We start from the raw sequence: 26,660 nt of genomic DNA on the forward strand, positions 1-26,660 counted from the left end.
CCCACCCGGACAACGGTTCACCTCCTCCAGGTCCAGCCTCGCCGAACTCGATCCCGTAGCCATCTGCCCGTCTGTGTAGAGAAGAACGGCGAGAAAACGGGGCAGCAAGAATGGGGCCACAGTGGAAGGAATCCGAATTTCATCCCTCTGCCTCCATGCTGCTCTCTCGTCACAGATATCGACAGGAGGGGATCGCCGGGAGAGAGCAGAGGATGAATGGTGAGAGAGACACTGAACGTGAGAGAGAGAGAGAGAGAGGATAATTACGTGAGACAGAGGATATGTTCAATTGCTTTCAGATTCGTGAAGTATCATCTGATGCTTCAATCACGCAAAAGAACGCTCGTTTTTTATAATTTTGGCAAAATATATTATAGGTTCCGGTCCCATAGATTTTGGTTCCGTTCCTATATTTTTAGTTTCGTCAGTGTGGTTGCGTCTATTCACCACCGTCAGATCGTAGTGGATGGACGGTTATTAAAAATGCCAATTACCGTAAAACTTGTACTTTTTTTAATGTTCTGCATGTTCTCTTCTACCTGATGATGGGCATGTTTATGTTGTTGCTCTAGACATTTTACTTTTTCAAAATCTTGTATAGTATTTTCTTTATTTATAAAATGAAACGTAAGCATATATTTCAAAGGTCAAGTTCATTAAGTGAAAACTTCAAGTTCATCCATGATGCACCATGGAATATGAACCTTTGAAGTCAAATGAGTCCTTCGTAACTCGTAAGTTACGCTAGCTCTAATTCACAAGTAAGTTATGTTACAGAAATAGAGTTTAAAAATGTGTGATCAGCATTGCCATGGTATTATTTTGGAAGTACAAATTACAAGTAAAGTTAGAGTATCATAAAATACTTTCCGAGATGAATATGCATATATGATTATCGATTTTTGAACTAAACAAAGACAATACTAACAATCAAATTTTTGATTTTTTTTTTCAACGTAGGTTCAAAACGTATATACGTGGAGATTGAGGAACCATGGCCTTTGATTTATGTTAATCCAAACAATTGGGGGGGGGGGGGGTATCCAAGATTTAAAAACGAAAACTAGATAAATGAGAAAGCAGTTATGATGCCAAATCTAGGAGTGCATGGAGTAAATTCACGCAAACTCAAATGTTTGAAATTTGATTGAAGTGCATACTCGAATCAGAGGCCGGCCAAAAGACATAAAAGCTCCCATTGACCATTAATGTATAGTAAATTCCACTTTTTTTTAATCGCGCAAGGTGCATTTGTGACAACTATTACGTCATTTAGTGTAATTTCTATTGAAATATTCCATGCGGGAAACCTTGAACATGGTTTAGCATTTTGCTTTCTTTTAGATAGTACCAACATGTCACTTCGATAAGGCATGGAAAAAAGTGTAAAGATTAGAGGGCGGCATTGACAACCATGCCCAAAATTTTGCACTAGAAAACCTTGCTTAATGGTCATGCACTAGAAAACAAGGATCCAATATTCTAATAGAGGTAATCTAGTCGAATTTTCACTTGACAAGTTAACTAGTGGCCCTACAAATGCAAAACTAGAGGGAAAAAATGAAATTATTTCTTTTATTTTCAAATATCTGACAAACCCAAACACACAAGGGTCAGAAATCACAATAGGTCCAAAAGAGTGGTGAAAGGAATTAAATTGGTGGAAATCCACTTTCACTCGATGCACCCACTATCTGAGCCACATATATTATGATGCTAAAAATATCCGAAAAAAATGTCAGCTGTGTATCTAAACATTTTATGTTTGTTCGCTAATTTTCGTGTGGCATGTGCACAAAGATAACTTTTGACGCTCAAACAGCTTTTCATTTGACAACTTACTAGAATTTGTACATCCAAGGATATATTTTTGAAATTTTTCAACATTTTAATATGTATTTTTTTATAAGATGTACTTCCTCCGTTAAAAAAGTTTCTCAACTTTATCTAGATTCGTATGTATATAGATATATTTTAGTTATAGATACATCTTTATCTAGGAAAAGTTGAGAAGATTTTTTTGGAAAGAAGGGAGTATATCTACATGCGAGCCAAAACACTTTGCGGAGATCGGTAAACTCGGGGCATGCCCCATGGATCCATGTTGACACTTTGCAGTTAGTGGACCACAGAGTACTCGTACCGAGATGTATCAAAGACAGGCGTGACAGGCCTGACGAACTACGTAAGAGCGCACACCCATATCAATGCATCATAACCACAAGTTTCTCAACACTCAACCGACTCGTGTCGTGTCGTACTGCTATGCTTCTAGTCTTCTCTTCTAGATGAACGATACAAGTACACGACTACTGCCATTCCGCTAGTACGTACGCAGCCACGTGCATAAGTTGACAGTGAAATATCCATCAGGGATAAGAATCCCATGACGTATATATATTCTCTGTATTTGTATTGTCAAACGCATGTGTTGGAAATTCCCAAGCATTTCCAGTCAAAACACATGGTCCTGAAGTCGGACAATTCGACGTCTGATCGATACGGATGGTTATGAACGCAGCCATGGAAAAGATTACCTTGACAGTAACGTGCACAAGACCAAATGGTGGAGGCATTTGAAACTTGGGATGCCTTGGTACTACTTTGAACAGGTTGGGATTTCTCTCGTTCTTACAGCTTTACATGGGACGAACACATAGCACGGTACTACGACTGCTTAATTACTACTCCACTGAGTAATTCGTAGCAGCAATAATCTAAAGGGAAGCGAGCAAACGAACTTGAAAACCTCGCTTCAGATCGACATGCAGCTGTGCTCGTTGTTGACACAGACACGCACGGCAGTGGTACATGATGCTTAGCTAGCTAGGTTGATGACGACGCGGTTGCGGCGGTGGAGTGGAGCATGGTGGTGAGCTCCTTGGAGGCGACGATGGACTTGTAGATCTCCATCACCAGCCGCTTCTCGAACTCCGACGCGCCCTGTTGCGCCGCCGCCGCCCCGGGGAGCAGCAGCTTCTGGTGCTTCCGCCTTGGCACCCGCTTGGTCCACATCCCGTCGCTGGGCATCGCCGTGACCGCCGCCTTGCTGTCCTTCTCAGCGAGTGGCGCGACCCGTACCTTTGTTTGGTTTCGGTGGGTCTATCACGTGCGCGGTGGGGGAAACGGAAGCCCAAAGCCAAAGCGATCCCTGGTGCGCCTTCCTGCTGCTCACCAGACACAGACACAAACAGTCAAAACAAATCCGCGCTCTATTCTTTCTTTCTTTCTTTCTTTCTTTCTTTCAAGAAGAGGAGGGAGAAAAGAAAAGAAACGAACGAATCTCCAGAGTGCAGAGGAGTATTACTCTACGTACTGTATTATTTTCCTAACCGTCCAGTGCCATCCATCCATCCAACGCGCCTCTTTCACACACAAGGAAGGCATCCAACCCTAGCTGCTCCTCTCTACTCCCATTCTCTCCACCGCCCGCGCCGCCGCTCTCCCACCCACCACATCCATGGATCCACCTCCAACTCGGCGGACCATACACCAGTCGCCGCCCTCGATGCTCGTCGACGGCACTCTCCCCGCGGCCGCCGCCATGGAGGCCAGGGCTTCGACCGGCCCAAGGGAACAAGGGGACGCCGACGCGGCCGGCGCACGCGTCCACCCCCTTCGACTACCTCGCCGTCCGCGGAAACTAGAGCTCCGGCGACCATCTCCACACAAGCTGATGGTATGAACCGATTCTCCCCTTGCAAAATTTCTTCTCTTTTTTTCCCCAAATTATTACGGGACTCAAATATGCTGCCTCTTTCTTCACCAGCCGGACGACCACGACTCCTTCTGCACCACCAGCACATTCTTCTGCTCCGACAAGGCCGTCCTCATCAAGGTCCTTCCTTCCTTCCTGCACCTCTCCATGCCTCCACTAATTTCTTTAGCCTATCTGCACCTCAATACTCTTGTTCTTTTTGCTCACACCGAAAACTCAACCATCATCTATCCTGCCTTGCACGGTTGATGCAAATCTCGCAATTAAATCGGGGAATACATCCGTCTACTCTAAATGCTCTACCTCTAATTTGTACTACATAACTTGACCTTGCTGTGTCTGTATATGTCGCTGACCATGACGTCAACTTCTCTGTAAAATGCTCTACCAATTAATTAGTAGTACCACGATACGATACAAGTTACCTTGTGTGGTAAATACCTTCCTACCTCAGCCTTTGAATTGTTCAGCTTTTACATTGCTTCTGTTGCACGGTTGATGCAAATTTCCTTAATTAAGGAAACTACGTAATTCAGGGAAGAATACATCCATCTCTTGCATAACTTGACCATTAATTATATCTTTCTTGCTGTTGCTTATGCATACATATACTTGAGCATGACATCAACTTTTCCATCTCAGACACTGCTTGCATCAAGGACTGCAAATGCTTCCAGTTTCTCCAAAACATCAGTGTCGTTGCTGGGAACCTCTGAAGGACCTGCAGTACCATTGATTCTGGTAAATACCCTTCCGACCTCAACCTTGAATTAATGCTTCAGCTTTTACATTGCTTGTCTTTCTTGCCCTCACCACCCTTTCCATCCTCCCTTTTTCTGCATGAAGAAACAGACACCATTCAAGCAGCCCTGCAATGGGTTCGTTCATGTCACTACTTGGAATCATCTAATTTCCATCCTTCTTGTCTGTATCCTTCTCGTGGAGGACGGGTGGTGGCCCATGGAGACGCCGTTGAGCCCCCGCAAAAGGTCCGTTTCCCACCTCGTGTGCCCCGTAATTCACCCAGCTGCAAATATATCTACTGTACATCGTGTGTCCGCATCCTGCTTATTAGCTGACCCGTGGTAATACTCGTGTTTCTATGCAGCACCATGTGTGTTCAGCAACTTAAACAAACATGTTTGTTGCTGCTGCTGCTGCCAAGCCCCGACAAGGGCATCCAGGTCTCAGTCAAGAGCAGCGCCAACTCATTGAGTACCTCGCCCAGTTCTTGCCTCGACTCCGGGTACACTGCGCCGCAACGTTGCCTCCAAATACCCTCTGGTGAGCTCCAGTCCACTACCCACTCTGCTCGCCTACTCGTGGTTGGTAAGAGTTACTTGCGTTCTCCGTGTCAGCCGGTTGTCGTGTTCATTCTCTCGTGCAGCGATGCCATCTGCAGCTTCCTCTTACTGCTTATTACCATTTTTGAGTGTTGTTTTCCCAGCGGGATGCAGTTGGTCGTGATCTGCTCCTATTGCTTGTTATTCGTTCTGTAACTGCGTACTGTTTCAGGGAGGTACCGTCAGTTGGTGCAACAAGCCTCTGATGGTCTCCCTTTTATTGCATCTTGAGCTTACAGCTCCTTAGAAGTTGTGTTATATTTTGTCAAAGCCGAAGGCCACAAGATGACTCTTAGTCACTTTGATGTGTTCATTGCAGTGTTGTGCTGTATTGCTTGCTTTTCTACTGATTGCAAAAAAGCACAGACTGTAGGTACTCGTGATCTGCAGGTCCTTCTTATTTTGGAAGCGAGAAAGGATTTTTCAACTGCTACTTGCTGATTAGGTAGAGGGGGGTGCTGTTACTGTGTTGTGCTCCAGATCAATCGAACTTACATTTTGTAACCATTTGTCACTTCTCCTGCTTGCCACATCTTGTGCTCAAGCTCAAACTTGTACTCTTATTTTTGTGCGAATCGTTGGGGGGAAGTTGTACTCTTTGTTGCAAAAGTTCGGAAATGATATACATTGGTTTGGCACCATGCCTTGTTTGGGATTTGAATTTGGCCAATTCTGTATTTGTGCCGATGAGTGATATCTTGGAAAACAATGTGCCTATGAGTTTAGCACCATGCCTTGTTTGGCACTTGAATTTGGCCATTTCTGAATTTGTGCCATCTTGGAGAACATGGTGATATCTAAAACTTTTTGGCTTGCTTTCTCTTGACTTGATAGGGCCATGATTTGGTGGTCGAGCGGATGTCATCCACTGGTTCCACTCAGCAGTGCAGGCCAGATATAAGGTAAACTATACTATGCTTTTAGAGGCCATAAGATCCTCCGATTTTTTGGACTGCGTCTGATAGCTGAGTTCATATCATGTGTTGGTTGCAGTTTGGGGACGAGCAAAACGGTGCGACGGTGGCGCTCGGCAATGACAGGAGGGAGGCTGTAGTAGTTCGCCGCGGCACAGGAATGTTGGTGGTAGGCACGAAGGGAGAGCTGGTGGTTGCCTGCCTGAGCTGCAGCTGCCCACCACTTATCCAGGGACATGTGCAAGGCTGGCTAGGATAGCTTCAGCATTGGAGCCAGGGGTGGCAAGGTGTCTACCTCACATGACCAAGCCCATTCCAGATTGCGATGCTTGCGGTTGCAGATACATTGCAGAACAAGCAAAAAAGTATTTTTTTTTTTTTGGCTTTGCTTCACTTCATTTTTCAACTGAATGACTGATTGAGCGTAGAGACTACTGTAGCATTTACTTGATTGGTTGACTGCAGTAGCAGAATAGGACTAATTCCGGTGGTGTGGGGGCACTGACTGTAGTAGTTTTCCCGATCTACATGTGTTGCTTCTTTTGAAATCGGATAGTATTTTCAGTTGCTACTTGCTAGAGGGAAGGATCTCTGTGGCAGACTTTATGACTATGTGGGTGCATATGTGATCTTTTCTGTTTGCTCCCCCGATTTTGCATTATTATGCTTTATGAGAAGAATAGTAAGCTAGCCTGCAAGCTCCTTCATGCTTAGAAGCTCAATTAGAACTATCATCTCTACTTGTGGTTATAATTATAGCTATACTATGATCTGTTTTTGTTTCATGCTTTGAAATCACTTCTACTTGTGATATTGATTTAATTTTTAATGCTACGACATTTCCTTTCTTGTACTACTCATACTTCATGTTTCTTAATTGCAGGTTTAGAAGCCTGTGAGCATAGGAGGATGCTGTCTGGTTCATGACTTAAGGGTGGAAGAACGGGAAATGGAAGCTGAACTCTGCCAGTTTGCGTTTCGAGTTTATGTTTGAAGGTTTAGCTTCGTTTGTATTGGTGGTGGACCTGTTATTTTGGACTCATATCCTGGACTGTTAATGATCTATTGTGATTTTTGAAATCTGGAGTCTAAATCTTAAGTTGAAATCTGCTATATATGCCTTAATATCGTTTTGATGATGAATTGATCGTGCTATATTATTTGCTATCTGTCTAAAGATTTGCGAAGGGAATTTTTTAACACTCTAGCTACTAACAATTAAGATGAACTGCTCATTCTGGAATCAACAATTCTTTACTTTTCTCAAAGATCTTTTTTCCTGCTACGTAATTCTCTTTCATTAATATTTGGGAATTGCAGAGGAGCATATGGGTGCTCCCTTCACTGCCGTCTCTGCATCACATCTGTCCCGGGACAACTACAATAATTTGGTATTGATCTTTCAATGTTTGTCGTGCCATTTGGCTCGTATTTTTAGGCTAGTATTTTTCCCAGGCTCATTCTTAAGGCTCGTAATTTTTCAGCCTCCGTACCATTTGGCCCAGAGCTTTCAATGTTCTGTGCTATCGATTGGTGAAATGGTCAATATGGCAGTCGGAGGTAGCTGTTTTGGCATAGTTCTTTATTCTAGCTGCCATCCTTCTTCATTATTTCAAGCGACATGATATCTTCTTTATTCTAGCTGCCATCCTTCTTCATTATTTCAAGCGACATGATAAACCCTGCGTCTGATTTTGAAGCTGCTAATCTTGTTTGTGCTTGTTAATTTAGCTGCTGCTCGTGATAGCGTTTGCTAATTTAATACTAGTAGTTCTTCTTATTGCACATCTGGTAGTAGTGCTCCTTGTCTAGCACCAGATAAAATGGTGTTGCACTATTAATGCTCATGACTAGTACGGGTCCTAATTCCACATCAGCTCCTAGATACTGCCCGTAATCTCATATCCAAGTGTTCCTCGTAATCGTGGACTACTAGTGCCTAGAACATGCATTCGTCCTGTGGTTTCTTGCTTGATTGCATCGCCGCGTGTGTCGCTTGGCCGTGTGAAGCTTGAGACACACGCTAACGCATCGGTGGGAGTAGTGGGACCAACCCTATAATGCAAGCTCAGGTATGTGGAGACGTTATTGCCATGTATCTATATACCTAATAATAAAGGAGCTAAGGTTTCTTGGTTTCGTCCGTTGTTTGCGCTTTCGTCCACGTGATTAGGCGCCTTTGACCAATCCGTCGTGAGTTGTCTTAGCTCCGATGTTAGGGATTACGAAAATAAAACTACTGAACCGGGCCGAGTATGGAGTCGAGTCCAGCTGAAACCCGATCAAGCGTTCTCAAATAGCTAACCATTGTATCGTAAAGCACGTACACGGCAGGACTCAAACTTCGTTTGCCTCAGCGTATCTCCCCAGTCCCTCGATTCGACTACTACACACAAGCGTCGAACGAGGACGTGGTCGGGCTGCTCGACGAGTCCAAGCCGGCGGTGGTTCGCGCGCCATGGCTTGATAGCCAACCACAATGTTCTTTACGTCGAGATTGGAGACGTCCAAATATCTCGGATCAGAGCGCGCCTCTGCCGGGTCGAGCTGGCGCCGGCGTTGGCTTGCTGATCTTGCCTCGTAAGGAATAGGAAGCGGCCAAGGCGGCCTTGCCGTATGTCCAGCACCGTAAGGCCATACCACAACATCCCTAGCGGTGACGTCCGGACGAGGTACGGCAGAACAAGACATGGCCTCGGTTGGGAGGATCCTGACGCTGTGCAGCTCCTGTGTTGACGGCCGCGGCGAGGCCAGCAAACGGCGGCGTCGCTGGTGTAGCATGACGTGTTTCTTAATTCTTATCGTGTGGAAAGTTCACATGTCATCCTGCTCACGCTGACTCCTTCAGCATGCAGGTCATGGTCACGGGCGCGACGACGAACTCCGGCCACGGTACAGGTCATGTTCACCGGCGCCACCAACTATCCAGTGCTTGGGCCGATTCGATGAGGAGATGGACATGGGTTGCAACTTGCAAGCTTTTGCTGGAACGGATTGGAGCAACTTTTAACCCGTTCATTGGAAGGCTACGGAAGCGGACGACAAGCTGGTACCAAAAGAAGCAATTAGGAGAGAGATGCAGCTGGATATAGTTGTCCTAGAAGCAGTTTAATTTTCAGTCGGAAAGATGGTACCATCGACTGCATGTCTCATTTGGCAAGTTTACGGCGGGCATGTTTCAGAGGACATGCAGCACTATGCTTGCGGCAGATTTGTAAAGCTACATGCTGCACACCCGGCGTAGGATATAAATCCAATGATCACTGAAATATGGTAACGTTCCTATGTACAAATTTGATGCCCATCAAGCTTTGTCTGCACTGAAAATTTTATTATTCATTCACCTAAGAGGAAGAAAGAAAAAGACACAGAATATCAATTCAACCGGGAAAAAGAGTTACTACGTGTGTACATGGTTGACTCCTAAGTCTCACAATCGTTTTAGAGGAATACATCAATTCATGTAGATATGAGTTGTTGCTGACAAACGATCTATGCATTTTCTTGATAATTTTAAAATAAATCTAGAGCTTCGAAGCATCAAGTAATTTTTAAAACTAAATCAATTTATCAATTTGAAATTTTCAGGAATGCTTTCCGGGACTAATATCCTCTCATTTGTTAGAGTTCTTTGCATGATTTTGATTTGTTTGATAATATGTGAACCCAGATTGCTTATGTTTTTTTTACCTCTGTAAAAGATAGCATGCATACTTTTATCTTAAGGCCGCCTTTGTTCCCGTTAACAACGCTCATCCAGTTAATAAAACTGATTTTTGATAGTGAAAGTCAACCGTAGCAAGCTCGGGTATAGTTATGATATTACATCTTTTGGTATATTTTTGTGATATCACCATGATGCTGCATTCTGTATTTCTCTCCTGGTGCAACGCACCGGCATTTTTCCTAGTTGTGAATAAAATCATTTTTTGCCAATTTGTTATTGTTTTAGTAGGCCCATCTCAAGGCATTCTTGGGCCGTTGATTTATCGGAGAGGGTAGCAACCGTGAGCCAAAAGTTCGGGTTAATGAATATTTGCCGTTTTAAAGCCATTTGGTTTACCGTAGTAGGCATGCATGCATAATTGATTATAGCATGTAAATGTCATGGCATGATTTACGTGATGCCTGAACCGTTTACTTTGAAGCCACCAGCATTTGTCTGTTGCATGTACCTTTTTTTTGAGAGAATATGACACTTTATTGATCAAATAACATCATTACATAGTTCACCCCGACTGTAACCCGGAATCACACCTACCGGAATATTAGAAACCAGGGGCTCAGCAGATCGAGCAATTTATGTGCCACTACATTCAGTCCACGACGAGTGAATTTAAACGTACATGATTCGAAATCCGACGCTAGAGATTTGATGTCAGCTATTATCGTACCAAGAGTAGAACGATCAGGTTGTCTTGAGGCAATGCGCTGTATCAGAGAGAGGCAGTCCGAGACCAAAACAGCCCTGGAGACACCATGTTCCTTGGATATGGTTAGTGCCCTCCTTACCGCCAACGCCTCGGCCCCGCAGCCCATCCGACGCTCTCCCGGAAACAAAGCAGTGTCGATGTTGATGCAGATAACACCCTCAGGCGGAGCAGCCCACCGGAGGCCGGACATACGTGGTCGCCCTTGGTGTCTCGTTCGGCTTGCCCATATGTGTGAGAACCATATCCACGTTCGGCTTGCTCATATGTGTGAGAACCATATCCACATACGATAACACCTATGTTGCCACTCTGGATGGAATAGCCATGGTGCCATTATTCCGGCTAGCTTGAACTCTGTGTCTGTCTCAGCGATAGGCTAGCTCGCCAAGCGGACGGGACGACGTGTGAGCAACAAGAATGTTTCCTGAGTCGCCCGTGTCCCGCACGCTGCAGATCAAGCATAGGCGATAAAGGCGACTCATTGCACTGACTACCCGACGGTTGGAGTAGATGAAAACAACACCACGTCATAACAAACATGCTACTCTCGCCATCGGTCGAAGCCATCTTAGAGCATCTCTAGTCGCATCCCCTAAATCGCGTCGGCCGATCGAGCGTTTGGGGCACGTTGTTGCTTGGTGCCACGTTTGGAGCGCTGCTGCCACCGCGTTTAGAGGCCTCAAATCAATAAAGATGCATGAAAATAAAAATATTCATTCAAATTTGATTATATTTTACAAGTTTGAATGAAAACGGCTAGATCATCTAACCCTAGCCTACTAGCCGCCCGGCGGTGCATTCGACGACCTCATCGCCTCCCCTCCGCCGCTGCTCATGCGCCGCCTACCGCCTCTCCCTACAGAGCATGACGAGAAGACGCCGGTGTTCGTTCGTCGTTTCGTCGCCTTCCCTCTGGGGTTGCTCCTTCCGGAGGGAGTGTTCGACGCCATGGTGAACCCACGCATCGTTGTCCTCCTCGCGGGAAGGAGCGTCATCCTGCAGCTTATTCTGCGATTCAAACAACTCGACGATCGCCCATCGCCACGCCGCCACCTCCTCCGGGTCTGGCCCATCGTCGTCGGGCCAGTCGAAGTCGTCGTCGTCCTCCTCCTCCACTTGCGCCACCGCTGCCGCCAACGCCTCCGCCTCCTAGGCCGCGGCTTCCGCTGCCACCGCCTCCTCCCCTAGCTGCTGGTCAGCTCCAGCAGCCACAGCCGCTCCTGTAGGTCCTCATTGTGCCGCAGCTCCTACAGCTCGTCCGCACGTCGCCGCAGCTCCAGCTCGTCTGCACGCCGCCACCGCTGGAGCTGCTCTGCATGCCTCCGCTCACCCATCTCCTCTGCCGGGCGGAGGCGCGTCTCCTCCTTCGTGGTGGCGTTGAACTCCTCTATGGTGGCCGCTAGCGCCGCCTCCTCCCACGCTTTGTTGTCCGCCAGCTCTGGGTCGACGTCGAACTCCGGTGGTGGTGGAGATGGAGGTGGAGGTGGAGACGGTTGTGGAGGCAATTGGCCATCGATGGCGCGGCTCATCATTGTGTAGGTGGTGTGCGGGCGACGAGGCATGTGTCGCGGCGGATAGAGGGATGCCATCGGCTGTGGTGGCGTCCATTGAGCGAAGGAGGCCTTTTATAGGCACCGACGAGGCGAGAAGAGGCTGAAAGAAAGCGCGGGAAGAGGCCAGAAGCCGCGGGAAGAAAGAGCGGGAACGCGCGGTGGCGCACGAATGGCGGCGACGTGTGGAGGAGGCGCAGCGCCAACGTGACGTCTCATCTGCCACTCCGTCACCATTAAGACAAAGTTGCGACGCTTCTTTCGTGTGTCAATGAAGTGTCGGGCCCGTCACTCCCCGCCTCGCTTCGCGCTCTGTCCAGCGCGCCCGAAGCGTTCCCTATGAAGCGGGGATGGGCTCAGGGCACCGGACAGCGAATTGGACTGCGCCGGGCGGAAAGGGCCTTTGGGGCGCGCGACTACGGCCAATAAAATGTCCGGCGCACGAAAAATCTTTGGGGGCCTTTTTTGGGGACGCGACTGGAGATGCTCTTAGACCCCATTACCCTCCTAGGCATCGTCTTGACCTATGTATATGCCCCCATATACTAGGCTCTCAAACGGGACTAAATTCGTGTAAATATTAACCCTTAGTTCATGTGCCGTTTCGCTGCCACACATTATTATTTCATGCTAGGAGATAGTTATTACATATCATTAAATACACCATTTCGTTACCACGCCATTCTTCTATGCCATAAGAGCGAGTTATTAACTACCTGTAATTGTTTTATACTATTAGTGATAGTTTTTATGCTACGACGAGATTCATATTGTTAGGGTCTTTATTTTATGCTACGAGATTCATATTGTTAACTTTTGCACAGGAGCTCCGATCAAGTCGATTCCGGAGGTGCTTGAAACCTCTCAGGGAGTTAGGTTGTGAAAGACTTCACTTTAGCATTCCATCTAAAATTTTAGTGAAAACCTACTCCTTTTTTGACAATAGACGTTTTTATTACCCCTCATTCCATGCATGCACCCATTTTGACAATAGACGTTTTGAAAACTACTCGTAATATCACATATATGTTTTAGTGAAAACAAACGTTAATCATACTGGGATGGCAAAGGCCACACATCAAAATATATCAGAAAAATGACACATAAACTAGTGTATGACAAGCTGCACCACAAGATAGGCCGTAGTACACCTATTAGCACAGGCATGTGGTTGAGCACGTCCTGGTTGCACAGATAAACATAGCTAGCTAGCTTTACCAGAGAGAGAGAGAGAGAGAGTAGAATGGATGGACACAAATTGTATATCGATCCTAGAAATTGGAGTATTGGTCCGTCAAAGGAAGTTGAAATTCACCCAGCTTCTTCTCCATCCATCCAGCAACCAAGGTAGTCGCTGACATTTCCCCTGACCTTACAAATCAACGGTCGAGCTCAGACAATGAATTGCATCAGTTTATCACTCTTTGGGAGATGATTCAGAACATCAACCTATCTGAAGATTCAGATTCTATACGTTGGACCTTAACTGTTGATGGACATTATTCTGCTTCCTCTGCATATGCCTGTCAATTCATTGGACGTACCCCGAAGCCACAACTTAAATCAGTTTGGAAGACTAAGATTGAAGGCAAAGTAAAATTCTATATGTGGTTGCTTCCGCAAAATCGAAATTGGACAGCGGATAGATTGCTCCAAAGAGGGTGGCCTTGCGCTGTCACCTGTTGCATGTGCGATCAAGATCCGGAAACTGCAGCCCACCGCCCACATTGCCTTGCTGTGTCCATACGCTAAGCAGGTATGGTCCCTCGTCGCTAGTTCCAATGCCGACATTGCGAGCGTCGCTCAGACTGCCACTTCCCTGAAATCCTGGTGGGTCAAGACCCAAAAATGTGTTCCCAAGCAAGCTCGGAAAACAGCGATGATGCTTGCCTGCTATGTCGTTTGGAATCTTTGGAAGGAGAAAGGCAGAACTCGCGACGAACTAGCAGCCTCCATGGCTCCATCTTGTCGTCTCAGCCTCTCAGGCTGTGTCCCTGTTCTCGATGGCATGGAGGTCGCCGGCCATGAGCATCCCGATGGCACATTGGCCCTCAGCGTCGAGGAGGATGTAGGCAGACGTACTTGCATACGAGACATGTATTAAGACGGTATTTGTGACTTTTTTTGCTACATAGAAAGGGATAGGTGGGGGAGCAAAAGAAACGGAACCGTTGGATGATTAGGGAACGATCGCACCGCACGGATGGGGGCATGAGCAGGGTTGTGCGCACTGTCTTACCATTTATGCCATGCATGCACTTGCGTACGTGCATGAAAGACCAATGAGTCACATGTGTTTTGCAAGAGGAGAAGCTATCTACTCTCTCTGTCCGGAACTATGCCACTTGGATTTATCTAGATTCACATGTATCTAGACGCACTTTAGAGCATCTTCACTCATTGGCGCCTCCCCGGGCCGAAATCTGGCGCTATTTAGCGCCGGATGGATGAAACTTTCGGTCTGGAGATAGAACGCCGTGTAGTTGCCGCCACCGCTGTCATCCTTCGACGGTGTCGCATGCGACTAACAGCTGTTGCCATGGCCTGGGGCCTCGACGCGCCGAGGCGGAGGCGATGGCGCTCCCCCATCATCGTCGTTGTCGTCGATGACGACGACGCGGCGGGCGCGGCGCTGCCTCCTCGAGCAGCCGCTGTTGGCGCTCCGCCTCCTCCTTCTCCCACTCTGCCTTCGACCAGGAGAGTGCCGCATCAAGCGGCACCTGGAGGTCGGCGGAGGCGATGAGCACCTCTCGAGGATGGCGCCATCCTCAGCGTCGAGGGAGGTCGCCAGCGTGGGCTCCTTCTTCTGCAAGCTCGCGCTTGACGTGGATGAAACGGACGCGCGGAGGCGACGGGCACCTCTCGCGGAGCAGGGTTGTTGGCGTTGCTTGCGGCGCAGAGCCCGTGGAGCGCGAGCGCGACACCGACCCGTAGGACGAAGAGGTGGACACCATCCGTCGTGGCATCCAGGAGGAGCTCCCGTGGCGCCGGGAGAAGGATGACAGAGTCCGCGGTGGCATCTCCAGGACGGCGGCGAGGTTGTGGCCTGGGGCGCTCCACAAGCAGCACATGCCCTCGGAGTTCTTCCTCGCGGGCGGCGGAGGCCCCTCGTATGACGCGAGCTCCCACTCGTATCGCTCGCGGAAGTAGGCCTCCCATGCGGTGTAGTTCTCCGGGTACCGCTCCGGCAGGGCCTGCTCCTCGTCTGTCAGTACGGAGAGGGTGACCTGGATCTCCTCTTCGAGCATGGCGTGGCCCACCGATGTCAGAGGGATGTAGAAGCTGCCGATGATAAGCCTCCATGATGGCGGCCCGCGAAAATCGGGCGGCACCGAGTAGTTCGCCTCGTATAGGAGACACACCTCCCAGTCATGCAGGGAATGGAGGCCGAACCCGCTCGCCGCCGTCGGGGAATCTTTCGGCCATGTGATCGTTGAAAGAGTGGAGTGCGGTGGAGGTGAGGGAGTGGGCGCTCTGTCGGCGGATCATTGAGGAAGAAGAAGGGGGAACGGGAGAATATATATCTTCGGCAAGTAGTGGCCGTGTGGTGCGCAGAAGTTGAGTTGGCGCCTCGAAGCTGAGGAGATGACGGTGGACCGCGCTGCGTGCCCACTGGCCTGCCGCTCCGGTGAGTAATGACGCGAAATAGCTGAGTTGGCGTGTTGAATCCGAGGAGACGACGGTTAACCATGCTGTGTGTCACTGACCGGACGGGGCCACTGGCAAGGCGGGTTTGAAAGTATAGAGATGGTAAACCTAGAGGGGGGGGTGAATAGGTTTCTACAAATTTTAATTCTTTCTTTGCAATATTAGGCTTTGCGGAATATAAAGATGAGCCTAATGCAAACTAGGTGAAGCAACCTATATGAGAATACAACTAACTCGAGCACGAAGGCTCTCACAGGCAGTTAAATCACAAGTAAGGAGTTCGGTTAGAGATAACCGATAGCACGCGGAGACGAGGATGTATTCCCGTGTTCCCTTGCTTTGCAACAAGGTACGTCACGTTTGGAGGAGTGGAGGTCCCACGAAGGATTCCCCGCGCCACGAAGGCTCACCCTATTCTCCGGAGCCTATCCCACGAAGGAATAGCTCACTCACTTGTGGTAGACTTTGAGGTAGCCTCCAAACCTTCACAATCTTGCCCGGAGCAAATCCACAGCCCGGATGCTTCCGGACTCCTCTTGCCTACCTAGGGTTTCCTAGGAACCCTAGGAAGCAAGCTTCTCAATGAATACAAGGGGGAATGAGATTTGGCTTGGTAGAACGGTAGATCGGGTCCTCCTCTAATGATTCCCCGGAGGGATTTGAGTTTGGGTGGAGGAGGAGGGAGATCTGAGGCTTTTGGTGTTTCTAGCAATGGAGTATGAGAGAGAGAGCTCAAGAACAGCTTGTAGTGTAGTGCCTAACTGTTCAGAGGTAGGAGAAGACCTATTTATAGTGTTCTTCTAAATACGGCCGTTGGTCACTTGCCACATCAGCAGATTCTTCGAGAAACCCGGTCAACCGGATTTTGCGCCGGACAAGCCGGTCCACAGCCAGTCGGCCGACCGGGCCACGGCGGCCGGCCGGTTTCCAACCGGAGCTGGGACCGGGACATGACCGGGCAGACTTCTGGGCTTACTGGATGTGGCCCGGATGTCACAGGCGCAGAACCCGGTTGCTGACCGGGCCGCTCGGTCAGGCGCCCGGTCAGACCGGGCCGTGGACCGGAGCAGCCGGTCCGAAACCGGGCTGGTGACCGGACGCGCGCCGGATGGCTTCGTTTCTTTACTGGATGTCGCCCGGATGGCACCGGTTCAGGGTCCGGTTGGCGACCGGGCTGCCCGGTGCCAGGGCCGGTCCAACCGGATCTGTGACCGGCCTGGCTCAGAAAAACTAGCTGATTTTTCGTCGAATTGGGGGGGTCTCCCGTTGCCTTTTGTTCCATTGCAACACCATCATACCTCTTTGGCTAATACCTGAAAGTCATCTTGTAGGCATGTATTAGTCCAAATACTCTAGCACGGTGTCATAGATACCAAAATAATGGATAAGGGTAAAATACCCTTACAATCTCCCCCTTTTTGGTATACGATGACAAACCGAGCTAGAGTAACACATAGATATTATGATAAGCTCTAAACCTTGATTCCATAGAAGATATTACGACAGCTCCCCCATAATGTGTGCACTTGGAGAGTTTGCGTTTGAATGCAAAGTGCACCATTTGTGGAATATGAGAAGCTCCCCCAATATCTTTAGGAAACAAGCATGGTATGGACAAGTATATCAACATATATAAGCATAAAGCATGATTATCCATAAAGCATAATTATCCTAACATAGAGTAGCACACATAATAGTCGTCCATACATATCCATACATGAATCATTCAAAGTAGCAAATGGTTCTTGAGAAATCAAAGCAAATACGCACAAGCCATATAAAATCCAAATAAAGCAACTCCCATGGCTTGTAACAACGAAAGAACCCCGTAATTCTAGACTCTACTCTCTTCTCCCCCTTTGGCATCGGAACACCAAAAAGGCGAAGAAAAGAGGAGAGATGCTAGCGTCCCATCAATAGAAGTGGGGCACGGCAGATGGAGAGTTGCCATCACCATCCCCATCGTCATCCTCGTCATCATCATCCTCATCATCATCCTCTTCATCATCATCCTCATTACCGTCATCATCCTCTTCATCATCATCAGCAGGGGGTGCATGAGCAAATCTACCACCAAAGTACAGAGAAGGATCAAAGTTCTGGAACATCTCATCAGTGAGAGGAGGCATCTCCCAGTCTTGTGCATGGACAGGCTCCAACTCAGGGCCAGGAGGAGGGATAGGCACATTCCTAGCAGCCATGAACTCATTTTGGCGCCTCCTTGTCTCTTGGTTCAAAGCGAGACTTTGATGTGCAACATCATGTGTAGTTTTGCACATACGCCATAAGCGAGAGAAGAACCGTGCGACACCACGCTGTGGGCGACGAGAGGAGCTGGAGCTAGCATGGTCATGGCGTGCCTTGGACCGGCGCTCAGAAGGCATCATTTCCGGAACATCCGGGTTATCACCTTGGGCCGGGATTTTGAATGCTTCCATCCTGACCCGCTCACCTAAAACATTGAGAGGTGCGGGCACAACCTTGTTGATGAGCAGCTGAACGCATCTTGGGCAAGGTTAGGAGTCAACCTCTCGCGAACACAGCGCCGTAACTCGCAGTAGATGAGATCACAGCCATCAATAGGTTGCCGGTGCTCGGGAGACAGTAGTACATCAAGTTCAGATGGTATGCACGGCATTCACTTGTATCGCCGGACTTGCTGATGAGAGTCTCACGGAAGAGCTTGGCAAGTAAGAGGTAGGAGTAGTACATCCCGGATATGGTGGGAGGTCCAGGTGTGGGCTCCGGCGGATAGCAGCCAGCAATGTCCCCACGGTTGAACTTCTGCTGAGAATATATCTTGAAGCCAGAAGTACGCCCTCCACCAAACCCCAAGGCTTCACAGAAATCAAGATAGTTGCAAGTGTATTGCTGTTTGCCCGTCATCCAAGTCATAGTCCGAGCTGCATCATCATGGAAAAGACTGTGCAGTGGAACTGTCTCACCAAGGTTGGACAATAGCACCCATCAGTAGGTGTCAAGCACATAAGATCATACAACCCCATCCGCCTCAAGGTCGCAACCACAAAGCGGAACTTGGTGGCTTCATACATTCCAATGACATCCTTGATGGCCTTGGGCATAACAATGGTGCCTTTCTTCATGTACTCGCGGGAGTCATAGAATTCTTCCCACATGACTTGCTGTGTGTTGGTCCAGAAGAATTGATCTCCCCCTGTGTAAGTGGGTTCCGCAAAGCGATAGGGGTTGGACTCTCTGAGTCTTCTCCATGCCCCAATATGCACACTGCCAACATGGAAATCTGGCAGTACCTCATCACCATCCTGTGCTGCCTCTTTATCTTTCCTCTTATTGGCAGATTTCTTGATTCGGCCTCCAGTTGAGCTGCCACCCCTAGTCAGAGGAGCACGACCAGTAGAGCGCCGGGGTGGAACCCCGGAGCTCCTCCCTCTCTTGGCAACATGGCCAGGGTTCGCTTCAGTCCATTCATCACCTGTGAATCAGCATAATAGGGAGAGGATAGCAAAGAGGTAAGTGTACATGTCATCAGCATATGTGAGGAAGCCAAAAGCATAGCCTAGGTTCAAGTGTCTCGACGAGATCATGCGAAAAAGCTGAGCGAGCCGGCGCAGGAGCCGGTCCGACCGGACGACAGACCGGACGAGCCGGTTGGCCATCCGGTTTGACCGGGCTGTGCGCCGGACCAGCCGGTCGAGAGGCCGGTCGACCGGGCTGTGAACCGGGTCATGCTGAGTTGTAACGTTTTGCCCAGAAATTCGACATAAAATCATGCAAAACTCACAAACTTGAACATAGATTATACCAGGAGAGTGAACAATGTGCATAGGAGGGGTGTGACACTCTAGGTGGCATGAGGACTTACTAACCCTAACCCTAACCCTAATTTTTCTCAACTTTCCTCAAAAATGAGCAATGTGGGAGGGAAAGCAAGAGGGAGGGGGATAGGGAGAAGGATTTACCCGAAGACATTGTCCTCTTGGCCCAAATGAGCAAGAGGAACTCGTGAAGAAGGCTTGAGGACCAAATCCCCACGATCTCCCAAACTAGCTTGAGAGGGACCAAATGCTTTGGTGAAGATGCTTGCGAGATCCCGATCTATGTTTGTGTGAAGTTTGGGGAGAATCTAGTGGTGGGAAGTGCCTAGGATGTGGTGGAGATGGTGGAGGCGGCGGCCATGGAGGTTTGAGAGGTGGGGGATAATGAGGAAGAAGATCCCCAAGGGGTATCCTCTTCAAAACATAACAGCCCGCACGGCCGGTCGGGCACCCGGTCGACCGGGCCAGTGACCGGACGACCCGGCGCACAGGCCGGTCCGACCGGGCCAGTGACCGGCCAGAGACAATTTTCCCAAAAATGTGTCATTTTGCCTCGTTTTGCCCCTATTCTTTGTGTAAATGTGTGTGAGTGCTCATATGATGACATGTACATATAGATAGATAGATAATGATGAGATGAGCATAGACATGGGGTTGGAAGCACAAAGTTCTCTAGGCATACCCATTGGAGAGAAAATCCAAACAAGATGTGAATAGCAACAATGGGCATGATTCGAAGTATATCAAGAATCATAAGAGCATTTTGAAATAGTTTTTGCAATAAGATCATTTGGCCTTATGTAGTCAAATCAAGTTGTAATGAAGGCTCAATGAGGGGCGGGGGATTACTCCCCCTATGTGAAAAGCGCAAATGTCATGAGACCTCGAAGAGACATGCTTGGGTCCATATAATGACATTGGATCTATTTATGTTGCACACATAGGTATGCATCATACCAAGACATGGTAAGATGACTATCCCCACATGTGCTATTCCTCTAAGCTAGATAGCAAGATAAATGCAAGAATATAGTGCAAGAAGTTAATCAATCCAAGTTTTTAGGATCAAGAATACCAAGTTCTCCTCTCAAGTTAACAAAGCGGGCTTCATCCAAAGGCTTAGTGAAAATATCCGCCAATTGGTAGGTTGTTCCCACATGAGTGAGATCAATATCCTTATTGGCAACATGATCACGTAGGAAGTGATGGCGAATGTCAATATGTTTGGTGCGACAATGTTGAACCGGGTTGTTGGCGATCTTTATTGCACTTTCATTGTCACAAAGAAGAGGCACCGTACCAAGAGACACACCATAGTCTTTCAAGGTTTGCTTCATCCATAACAATTGAGTGCAACAAGATGCCGCGGATATGTATTCGGCTTCGGCGGTGGATAGGGCGGTGGAGTTTTGTTTCTTGGATGACCAACTCACCAATGACCGGCCAATAAATTGGCAAGCCCCGGAGGTAGACTTCCGATCAACCTTATCACCGGCCCAATCGGAATCCGAATAGCCAATGAGTTCAAAGGTTGACCCCTTTGGATACCATAGCCCGAGAGTAGGAGTGAGAACAAGGTATCTTAGTATCCGTTTGACCGCCACTAAATGGCTCTCCTTGGGAGCGGATTGAAAACGAGCACACATCCCTACACTTAGCATGATATCCGGCCTAGAGGCACAAAGGTAGAGCAAGGATCCTATCATGGAGCGGTATACCTTTATGTCCACATCCTTCTCACCGTCACATGAACCAAGTTGCCCCTTTACGGGCATGGGTGTCTTCATTGGACTTGCATTGGTCATGTTGAATTTCTTGAGCATGTCCTTCACATACTTTTCTTGAGAGATGAAGGTGCCTTTTGCAAGTTGCCTCACTTGGAAGCCTAGAAAGAACTTCAACTCTCCCATCATGGACATCTCAAATTTCCTAGTCATCAATTGCTCAAAAGCTTTGTTATGATTGGGGTTAGTTCCACCAAAAATAATATCATCAACATATATTTGACATATAAATAGGCCACCCCCTTTAACCCGCTTGGTGAAAAGGGTGGAATCGACCGTACCCATGCAAAACCCATCATGTAGTAAGAAATCCCTAAGGAACTCATACCAAGCACGTGGAGCTTGCTTGAGACCGTAGAGTGCCTTATGGAGTAAATACACGTGGTTGGGTCGGCATGGGTCTTCGAAACCCGGGGGTTGAGCCACATATGCGGTTTCTTTTAGGGGACCATTCAAAAATGCACTTTTCACATCCATTTGATATAATTTGAAATTGTGGAAAGATGCAAATGCAAGCAAAAGACGAATAGCTTCAAGACGGGCTACCGGCGCAAAGGTATCCTCAAAGTCCATACCTTCTATTTGGGCAAACCCTTGCGCCACTAACCTTGCTTTGTTTCGTATAACAATGCCATTCTCATCTTGCTTGTTCTTGAATACCCATTTGGTCCCAATGACATTGATGCGATGATCCTTGGGTCTCTCAACTAGAGACCATACTTCATTACGAGTGAAACACTCCAATTCTTCTTGCATGGCAATTACCCAATCCGGATCAACCAAGGCTTCATGTACCTTAAGTGGTTCAAAACTAGACACAAAAGCATGATGTTGACAATAAGTGATAAGTAATGCATGGTGTCTACGAGTTACCACTCCTCTTGAGATGCTACCAAGGACTTGATCCACTTTCATGTCACTAGCCCTTGTAGCGGCCTTGATCTTCCGAATGGTTCCTTCATGATCAATGAATTCATCTCTTGCAAGCACTTGATCATGAGGGACCACTTGAGCTAGATCATGAGTAGAGGATGTTTCTTGATCGTCATCATGATCTTGCTCCATGGAATGAGGATCTTCTTCTTGTTCTTCGGATTGAGACTCATCTTGAGTGGAGGATGGTTCTTGAGTTGCACTTGATGGTTCGGCTTGAGTTGAGCTAGGCTCTACTTGTGGCGTGCTTGAGACATCTACTCCATCATCTTGATCATCGTTATGAACCTCCATGGGCCGGATGTGTCCAATGCCCATATGCTTGATGGCACTAGATGGATCAACATCATTACCTGCAACACATGGAACAACTTGCTCCACTTGGGAGCCATTATCCTCCAAGAACACCACGTCACAAGATACTTCAATAGTCCCGGAGGACCGGTTGTAGTATCTATAGGCGTGAGAGTTCTCCGCATATCCAACAAATATACCCTCTATGGTTCTAGTTTCAAATTTACCGAGCTTTCCTTTGTTGTTCTTAACAAGGCATTTGCATCCAAAGACACGAATATACATGACATTAGGCTTGTTACCGGTAAGGAGCTCGTATGGGGTTTTGTTGTGGAGGGGACGGAGGAAGAGCCGGTTGGAGTAGTGGACGGCCGTAGAGATGGCTTCTCCCCAAAAGTTGTGGGGTGAGTTGAATTCACTCAACATGGTTCTTGCCATCTCAATGATAGTCCGGTTCTTCCTTTCAACAACACCATTTTGTTGAGGGGTGTATGGCGCCGAAAACTCATGCTTGATGCCCTCATCATCCACAAACTCTTGCATAGTGTAGTTCTTGAACTCGGTGCCATTGTCGGTCCTAATTGCCTTGATCTCGGATTCATACATACGTTGAGCTTTCTTGGCGAAGGTGATGAACTCTCTATGGGTCTCGTCCTTAGACTTAAGGAGAAAGACCCAAGAGTATCTTGAGTAATCATCAACAATGACAAGTCCATACTTGCTTCCACCAAGAGTATCATAGTGTGATGGCCCAAAGAGGTCCAAATGAAGGAGCTCCAAAGGCCTAGATGTGGTAACAATACTCTTGATGGGATGCTTCTTCTTGAGTTGCTTTCCGGCTACACATGCACTACAAACACGATCTTTCTCAAAAGAAACACCGGTTAGTCCCACAATATGCTCACCCTTTAGGAGTTGTTTAAGATTCCTCATGTTAACATGACCAAGGCGGCGATGCCACAACCATCCTTCGTCATGCTTGGCCGCCATTAGACATGTGGAGAAGGAGGGACTCTCTTTCGAGAGGTCAACCACATAAAGGTTGTTCTCCACAAATCCAACAAGGACCAATTTGAGATTGTCACTCCTAAAGACTTGCACATAATATTTAGTGAAATATGAATTGTAACCGCATCGGCAAGATGATATATAGAAAGTAAGTTATAGCCAAGGTGTTCAACAAGCATAACCGTCTCAAGGCACAAGTCCTTAGAGATTGCTACCTTGCCATACCCAAGTACCTTTCCCTTTGAGTTGTCACCAAAGGTAATGCTTGACTTCTTGTGGATATCTTCAATGAATTGATCAAGCACACCTTTTCCTCCGGTCATATGATTGGTGCATCCACTATCAAACACCCATTTTGGACCACCTGAGGAATACCCCTACAAGATCAAGTAGAGGATTTAGGAACCCATCGATTAATGGGTTCCTTTGCAATGGCAACAATATCTTTTGGTACCCAAATTGAGTACTCTCTATAAGCATAGCCATTAGGAGGGCCAACATAGTTAGCATAGACATCACCATAATAATCAACAAATAATGCATAGTGATCGTTTGGCCCCGTGTGGGCACCACTAGTGGCTTTGCCCTTTGAGGCTTTGCCATTGTTAGTGACCTTCTTGTTCTTATCTTGAGCGGGTTTCTCCTTCTTGTAGTTGTTCTTCTTGTGAGACTTGGGAGTATATCCAAGTCCATACTTTTGATTGTTTGACCTTTGCTTACTCAAGAGGTCATCCAATCCCATCTTGTTCTTGGCGGTGGTGAACTTTGCAAGTTCCTTTGTTAGCCTAACATTTTCCTCAAGAATAGATGCTTGCTCACAAGAAGATTCATTAGGATGATAGTCAAGACCATATTTGGTCACCAAGGACTCAAGATATGCATTGGTCTCAACATGCAAAGAAAGTTCCTCTTGTAAACGAACATGTTCCTCAACAAGTTTAGCATGCTCACTAGTAAAGGAAATGGAGGAACAAGCAAGCTTTTCAACATCAAAGGGATCCTTCATTGATCCAAGAGCCTTTTTGTAGGATTCTTGAAGTAGATCATGATTCTCTCCAAGTTTCTTGAGCTCATCCTTGACAAGCTTGTTAGCTCTTTCAAGGTGGTCAAGATCCCTAGTGAGAGAAGCATGAGCAACTTCAAGTTCCTCCTTTGAAGCATTGAGCTCTTGGGTCAATAATTGAGCCCTATCAATAGTTTCTAGGTCCTTAACTTTATCAAGTTCATAAGTTTCAATTTGTTGCTTAAGGCCTTGAGATATGCACCTTTCGGTTTTTAGCTCTTGTCTTAGGAGATTGAATCTCCGTTCCTTCTCATTCAATTGATATTCTAATTCCTCAATGGACTCATCCTTCTCTTTGAGTGAGTCCATCAAGAAATCAAACTTGACAAGAGCTTCACCACGAAGGGTGCATCTAACATCATAGAGTTCCTTAAGCATAGTTAATTCTTCTTGATCTTCGTTTTCATCATCAAGAACACTAGATAGGGAAGGTGGAGGTTCCATTACCTTGGTTTCCCTTGCCATAAGACAAGAGCCAATGATTGAAGAGGAGGGAGAGTCATCGGAGTCATCATCTTGAGTTGTTCTTGCCATGAAGGAAGAGCCAACATCATTCTCCGTGGAGTAATCTTTGGAGTAGTCATATGTGAAGAGTGACCCGGGCTTAGAGTATGCTAAACCGGCCACTCCCGCCTCCTTCTCCTCATCTTCCTCTTCTTCATCGGACAAGTACTCGGCCCCAACAAAAGCTCTTCCCTTGTTCTTCTTGTACCGATCGTTGATTGGGTTCGGCTTCAATCTTGGTTTGACCCCTTTGATGAACTTTGGCTTGTCTACCCTTTTCTCATAAGGGCACTCATTTGCAAAGTGGTTATCTTCATCACAATTGTAGCAAGTTCTCTTCTTCTTCTTGTCATTGAGGAGCATTGGGAACTTTGCCTTGTACTTCTTGGCAAAGAAAGCAAAGTCGGTAGCAATGTCACTAGTTGAAGTCATCTCTTCATCTTCTTCAATCTCATAGTCTTCGTTGCTTTCATGGTCGGCTCTAGCTTTGAGAGCAAGGTTGTGTGACGCTTCATGGTTGTGTGAGGCTTCATCAACACGGTTCATTGCCTTGAGCCTCTTCCCGGCTTTGGCCATGCTTTCATTGGCGGCCACATAGGAGACTAGATCATCGGAGTTGAGATCGGCACTCTTGGTCATGATTTGCAAGTTGAGTCCAAGGTTGGTGTCTTCTTGTTTGACGGCAATCATAGCAATGACCTTGGATTTTATGAAGGCTTCGTTCATCTCAAATCCGTCATTGTACTTCTCAACACCAAGTCCCTTGACCCTTACTTTGAGCACCAAGCCTAGCATAGGCATCAAATATGGATTCTCCATCCCGAATCATGAATTGGTAGGCCTCTTGCTTTGCGGTCTCATAGAGAGCTGATTGGATCAAATCGGTTCCCTCTTGTAGTACTACGATCCGATCCCACAACTCTTTAGCGGAGACAATGTCATCGACTTGATCAAGAAGCTTGCGGTTGATGCCACTTCTAATCTTGTCACGTGCGGATGCATTGAGTTGACGGTTGTAGAACTCGGTGGATGTCAACCGAGTGGGATCTTGTGTATCAGCATATCCATGAACAAAGAGCTCCCATAGATCCACACTGCACTGCGAATATGAGATTCCATAGCAGATTTCCAATGTGGAAAGTGAGTTCCATCGTAATGGGGAACGGTCCCACTATGGTTTATATGAGGCATGGGTGAAGTGTTTCTAGGATAGTTATAGTTAACATCATGGTAGGACTCCTTAGAGACCGAAGCCCCACTAGAAGTTCCACCCGCAGTTAGGTTCTTAAGCATGGCAGTCATTTCTGCCATTTGGTTTTGTAGCTCATCCTCCTTTTTCTTCTTCTCGGCCTCATATGCCAAGAATCTAGATTTCATCTCTTTAACCGAAAGGTTAGAGTCTTCATCTAGACCCTCGAAGAGTTTATCCATCTCACTCTTAAGGCGGTGAAGCCCTTAATAAGAGTCCAGGCTCGATACCAATTGAAAGTATAGAGATGGTAAACCTAGAGGGGGGGGTGAATAGGTTTCTACAAATTTTAATTCTTTCTTTGCAATATTAGGCTTTGCGGAATATAAAGATGAGCCTAATGCAAACTAGGTGAAGCAACCTATATGAGAATACAACTAACTCGAGCACGAAGGCTCTCACGAGCGATTAAATCACAAGTA

The 26,660-nt window shown here is 47.3% G+C and overlaps 1 protein-coding gene across 11 annotated transcripts; it reads left to right on the forward strand.

Moving 5' to 3' along the window:
- Positions 1–3,328: 3,328 nt before the first annotated feature.
- LOC139835046 (uncharacterized) lies at positions 3,329–7,055 on the forward strand. Of its 11 annotated transcripts, none has more exons than XM_071825017.1 (8): positions 3,329–3,679; positions 3,770–3,838; positions 4,361–4,459; positions 4,565–4,707; positions 4,843–5,002; positions 5,896–5,963; positions 6,055–6,340; positions 6,859–7,055. In XM_071825017.1, the coding sequence occupies exons 1-5, from the start codon at positions 3,461–3,463 to the stop codon at positions 4,931–4,933; spliced, it is 621 nt and encodes a 206-aa protein (XP_071681118.1). In that variant the 5' UTR covers positions 3,329–3,460; the 3' UTR covers positions 4,934–5,002; positions 5,896–5,963; positions 6,055–6,340; positions 6,859–7,055. The 11 variants fall into 11 exon arrangements, 9 of the variants coding, with proteins under 9 accessions (XP_071681118.1, XP_071681117.1, XP_071681115.1 ...); XM_071825014.1 differs by having other exon boundaries at positions 3,331–3,679; positions 4,827–5,047; XM_071825015.1 differs by having other exon boundaries at positions 3,331–3,679; positions 4,827–5,002.
- Positions 7,056–26,660: the final 19,605 nt, after the last annotated feature.

This window comes from Lolium perenne, chromosome 1, assembly GCF_019359855.2.
Source record: "Lolium perenne isolate Kyuss_39 chromosome 1, Kyuss_2.0, whole genome shotgun sequence".
NCBI classification, from domain to species: domain Eukaryota; kingdom Viridiplantae; phylum Streptophyta; class Magnoliopsida; order Poales; family Poaceae; genus Lolium; species Lolium perenne.

Coding starts and splice junctions, on each gene's coding strand:
- LOC139835046 (XM_071825009.1), top strand. CDS start 3,461: ATGGATCCACCTCCAACTCGGCGGACCATACACCAGTCGCCGCCCTCG. Junction 4,460..4,564: donor CTGCAGTACCATTGATTCTG/GTAAATACCCTT, acceptor TTCTGCATGAAG/AAACAGACACCATTCAAGCA. Junction 4,708..4,826: donor CCGTTGAGCCCCCGCAAAAG/GTCCGTTTCCCA, acceptor GTTTCTATGCAG/CACCATGTGTGTTCAGCAAC.